At 42.4% G+C, this 5,556-nt stretch overlaps 1 protein-coding gene across 1 annotated transcript; it reads right to left on the bottom strand.

Annotated features, from left to right (window-relative positions):
- Positions 1 to 733: 733 nt before the first annotated feature.
- On the bottom strand, positions 734 to 3,019 carry LOC110528940 (dickkopf-related protein 1). Its single transcript, XM_021611112.3, has 4 exons — positions 2,611 to 3,019; positions 2,311 to 2,449; positions 1,946 to 2,080; positions 734 to 1,706 (listed from the first exon to the last, which is right to left on the bottom strand). Exons 1-4 carry the CDS (start codon positions 2,809 to 2,811, stop codon positions 1,408 to 1,410), a joined length of 774 nt encoding a protein of 257 aa, XP_021466787.1. The 5' UTR covers positions 2,812 to 3,019; the 3' UTR covers positions 734 to 1,407.
- Positions 3,020 to 5,556: the final 2,537 nt, after the last annotated feature.

The following is a 5,556-nucleotide window of genomic DNA, read 5'->3' on the forward strand; positions in this document are numbered from 1 at the left end:
AGCTTCACATGAAGGCTAGGAAAGGTGTAATTAGAAGTTAGCCAGAAACACCAAAGACCCAAGGAGGACACTGCGATACTTATCACAGACTATTTTCATTGGATACAGCGTTACTGTCTTTGTAGTCCCCTGCTGTAGTGTTTCTGTCTTTAATGACTAGGTGTGTTTTTTTACAGGAAGCAATGCATGGCCCAAGGACTGTGCCGCACCACTATGATATTTCTCCTATGGTCAAGCCCCCATACAAAGATATGTTGTTTTGTGATAGTTGATGTGACGTTTGTGTGTGTGTGTGTGTGTGTGTGTGTGTGTGTGTGTGTGTGTGTGTGTGTGTGTGTGTGTGTGTGTGTGTGTGTAAAAACCATGACCAGGAGCTGGGCCAAAAATTCGAACTCTCCAGTCTTAACCACTGATTTGTGTGGACTGGGTTAGGAGTTAAATGCTACCAAGAGCATGCCTAAATAACTCTTGCTTTCCAAAAGGGGTGGTTGTTAGCTTGGAATGCTAAAAACATTCCCTACCCCCTATCTTTGGAGAGCTTGACTGAATCATTAAGCTGTTGGACATCATTTTGGGATGAATAGAGTCAAAAAACGATTGGCATATGGGTTGTTTTGCACCTTTCCCCCGGATCACAATATCAAATACTAGATTATTGTTAGACAACCATTGTAAAACAGACAAACAAGCATTTTTTCTTGTAGAACTCGAGCAGCCACACTTACAACATGGGTCAGGTTACTATAATGTTTTAATAAAACAAATATCTGTACTTTTTTTTTTTTTTACAAGTAAATAAAACAAATATACATTTTACATTAAACAGTAAATAACAATATAAATCATATTGTGTACACATTTACAATATTGGAAACGAACCACGCAGCACCGTGTTCTTATTTATCATACTGGTGTTGACAGAATTCAATAGCTCAGTTAAGTACCACCTCCAGTATAGTATTTACAATACAGTAATTTACTGCAATAATCAAGGTTAGTTTCATAAAAAGAGAAACAAAACAACTCTGCCATTTTTAATGACCTATCGATCTTTCGAAGACACATCCAATGACAACTTCCTTATTCGGCATCCTCCAGCATCCAGGGGAATCAGATTGGTCCATTTTACACCATCGCATCCCTCTGAGCGTATCACTTTTCTCTGGAATCTGTTCTTCCTTTCCAGGTGGTGTGTGTGTGTGTGTGTGTGTGTGTGTGTGTGTGTGTGTGTGTGTGTGTGTGTGTGTGTGTGTGTGTGTGTGTGTGTGTGTGTGTGTGTGTATGTGTGTGTATGTGTGTGTGTGTGTGTGTGTGTGTGTGTGTGTGTGTGTGTGTGTGTGTGTGTGTGCGTGCGTGCGTGCCAGCATCTCTGACAAATGTGTAGGTCATGGGCAGTGTGTCAGCATCTTAGGCAGTGTGTATGTTCAGGGTGTGTGTGTGTCCGCGTCTCTGGCAGGTGTGTAGGTTCCGGTCTGCGGTTCTGCTGACTCCAGGGTCTTTCTCTCCTCTCTCTGGTCTGCAGGAGAGACCACCTCCACAGTCGCAGCGCTGGAACAGCTCCAGGCCATGGCCACCTTTCCTACGGTGACGCGTGCACACCTGGCCCTTCGTCAGCACCGGCTTACAGATACGAGACCAGAAGTGGCGTGCACAGCACAGACCCTCAGAGCAGTCAGAGGACCTCAGGCAGTTGTCACTTTCCCGACCTAGAGAAAGAGTGAGAGAAGAGAGAGGTAAATATGATGTGTTCTGTGGGAAACTCGGAAAAGGCCTCAAAGCTGGAATTTTTATAATGAAATGTTTTCTTTCAAACCCCTTGGCTTTGTGTTTTCAATGGAAATTTAGTCCGAAGTGGACAGTGTAGGGAGGACAAATCTATAGAATCTTTATGGGTAGTGTTTGTTGTGTGGGTGTGTGCATGTGTGCGTGTGTAATACACACCTACCTTTGACAGAATGTTGTGGTTGACCTTGGGGCAGAGGCAGTCTCTTGCCATGGTGTTCCATGGTGTTGTTCTGCCTATTCCCAACACTGGTAGTGACTACAGCTTCAGCATCTTGATCACTGGCCTGACAAACACCTGAGGGAAAAGGTACACGTTATCAATAAACGCTAATAAAGTTTTCAAGATAATTACAATATCTCATGACACCCCAACATTCTTTATCCATAAGTTATTGTTGTACTCCCAATACCTCTCTTACCACATCATTAAAATTCAATACAAGACATCGCATGAATTAAAAGTATCATCATCTGAAAATGGTTGAAAGGATAACAACATGTAACATGTGGATATGTTGAGCTCACCGTTGATGCAGCGGTTCCCAGCGCAGCACACTGAATCCCTTGCGCACCGCTTCCGGATCTTTCGGCATGGGAGGCACGCGCCTCGGATATCATTGCAGAATTCATCGGTCCCACACTCATCATCATATGTGCAAATAAGCTAAGATAAATAGACATAATAAAATATGTATTTCCATTGGAACATAAATGCAGAACGCATTTCGGTAAAAGCGCAAAGGTAACGTGTCCAACAAACGTTTGGGCATTGGTTAGTGTTGGTATTACGCACAGCTCCTAGAGCTTTCTAGTAGGGTTTCTTACCTGCAAAGTGTCCACGACTGCTTTCTGCCTGTCGCTATCTGGTGAAGACGGGCGTGGGCTCGGACTAACCGTGTCGTTGCCACCAGGCAAGTTCTTGATGGCATTAGAGTTCATTAAAACCGCCCCGGCATAAGCATCCCCAAGGTATCCAAAGAGCATGAGATACACGGCCATAAAACGAAGCACTGACAGATGAGGCATACTTCTTCTTTATGTAAATGATCGGTCTTATAAATAAATCCGTCAAATGTATTGTTAAAAAGTCCGCGTAAGTCTTGTATCCTACCACAAAGTCTCAAGAGGTTGTTGTTAGTAGAGTATTTTGACGCATGGCTCTGCGATGTTCTCTTTATACATTTGGGTCTGTATTTATTCCCGCCCCTCGCCGCACACAACAAAGGCAGAGGGTGGAATTTCAAAGGCGTTTAAAATCCTGAGCTCCACTGTACGGAAATGGGCAACCGCCCCGCCAGGATTTCGGTTCACAATGTTTGTGTGATCAACAAGTCTCCATTGGGATTGAACGACACTTAATAAAGGATGCCATTAGGATACAGCTCAGGATAACTCCTGGCTTATTATGGCATTGTAGCCAATACCACATTTCTGTCAACTGGTTAGTGTAGCCAAATGTTGATTAAATTGGCACCAAAGTTATTTACTCACATTTCAGACAGAATAAGTTGTGGAGCTGCTCATATCCAGAACTTCTAATAGACTACGCTTGACGAGCAGTTGACACGGACCCTATTGCTTATTTTTGGTAAGATGGTCTGAAATCTATGAACCGTTCCGGCTCGCACAAGCCGCTCATGCAAGGCTACTTACTGTTTGTACATAGTCTGAAATCTGCGCTCATATCTCGCAAATATTATGATTTAATATAGCATTTTTCCTTATTACAACATCCTATGGTTGAACTGTATCTGTTGTCTGGACACATTCTCCCATTTTTACGCTCTTTTGGGAAAGTTTGGCACAGTGGAAGGGTCTTTCCTAAAGGCGCACTATTTTTCCTTTGACATTCAAGTCGCCTAACTGTCCTTTGGCTGTGTGTACACGGTGATTGGAGCTACTTTCCGTCGATTAACTACTTCATTTGATCTCTCTGATTGCAAAGGGCGCAATTATCCTCTAAGTGTGCTTGATTACACTAGCGGCGGACATCAATATAGGATATGCAAACCATTAAGGGGTGCGAAAGTTTACCGAATTAATGGGCTTCCGTGGAGAGGTCTTTCAGGGCTGACTGGCACATTGAGATAAAAGCCAACTCTGATCTTTCATGCTTGCGATCAGGTTGCGCTTGGGAAGGACACAGGCTAAAAGAGGCCTCCAAATCGGACAGAGTGTCTCTCTGCTCTTCCCATGGCCTGTAGCTCACTCCCACACAAATAGTCTCAAAAAGTTTACAATATATCTAGAAAAGGCACCAAAACAGTTGCTGTTCGGGGTGGGAAAGCGAGGCCGTAGAGAATGTGCTTGCTTCTCTTGTAGGCTACAGAAATAGTTTGTCACTTGGTCCCCATCTGGTGGTTTATAACTGTATAGACAATGAAGAAGCAATGTCGACATAAAAATATTGCCAACCTGAACACGAACACGAATTGGCGCTAAAGTATGTCTGGTGGTTTGGTTTGATGCTTTAGCTTTTAACCAACGTGTAAACCAACGTGTGGTTTATAACTGTATAGACAATGAAGAAGCAATGTCGACATAAAAATATTGCCAACCTGAACACGAACACGAATTGGCGCTAAAGTATGTCTGGTGGTTTGGTTTGATGCTTTAGCTTTTAACCAACGTGTAAACCAACGTGAATTAACAAGAACCCCTTTGATAGGTTCAAGTGATCACACAGAGGTGACACACTGTTAGGCCTGTCTCGTGAGTCAATTCCATCTCGGTGAATACACTTTCGATGGGTCTGATTACTGGCATCTGAATACTTATGAACTAGATGAAACATCTCTGAAAAGCTTATAAGGTCCTCCTGTCAAAGCCTACAAGTTGCTTTCATTTGAGTCAGGCTACTTTGGGGTGAACAGGAAGATGCTAACCTTTTGCACACTCTTGTGGTTGTGGATGTTTCCTTCTCTATATTATTGATTTGGTGTTTTAAATAGAAAATGTTAATTTAACTTTAGATTGGTCACATGAAGAAAAGTATGAAAAGTATGTTGTATTGACTTTTTAAAGGGTGTACACGTGGCCCTCTGAAAATGTATTTGCGGTAGAAACATAACAAAAACACAAGGAAAATACATCAGGCAACTCAGATTGTAATGGTTGGGGATACACAAATCACTGGAAATGAAAGCAGTAAGGGTCTGTCAAATTGTGAATGACAAAGTGTTGTACAAGAAACTGAAATGTTTGCAATCTTTTCTATTGGTCCCTGCATCACGGCAACAAGAGTGTTTAAAATAAGTAATGCAGGCCTAGGCTACGTGTTCTTGTCTGTGCCGTATAATCTGGATTATTTGTGGCTTGGGTTGCATATGCTTGTACATGAGTGAAGATTGAAGCAAAATTCAGATTATAATCTCTTGGGCCTTTGCAAACTCAGCACTTTTTAAAAAATAAAGAAAAGATTGACAGCGCTAAGCATTCCCTCTCAATTTAACAAACCAGCTGTGCCGAAAACTGCTAATCATCTTTGCCATCTCTTTATCTGATTGAAGCGGTCATTCTAAGTGGTGGTTTATCCATCACATTGACATGTGAGTTTCTGTGCCCATTATCCACAAAGCGTCTCAGAGTAGAAATCTGATCTAGGATTAGGTCCCAACCTGTCTATATAGTCTTATTCATTATGATCTAAATGAGAAACTGATCCTAGATTAGCACTCATACTCTGAGAGGCTTTGTGGATAAGGGCCCAGGTCTCAGTCTTCAGGTGCAACGACTCACTATCATGTCCAAAGGAGAGTGTACACATAATGC

This window comes from Oncorhynchus mykiss, chromosome 1 (assembly GCF_057628025.1).
Source record: "Oncorhynchus mykiss isolate SJ-2025 chromosome 1, ASM5762802v1, whole genome shotgun sequence".
NCBI classification, from domain to species: Eukaryota; Metazoa; Chordata; class Actinopteri; order Salmoniformes; family Salmonidae; genus Oncorhynchus; species Oncorhynchus mykiss.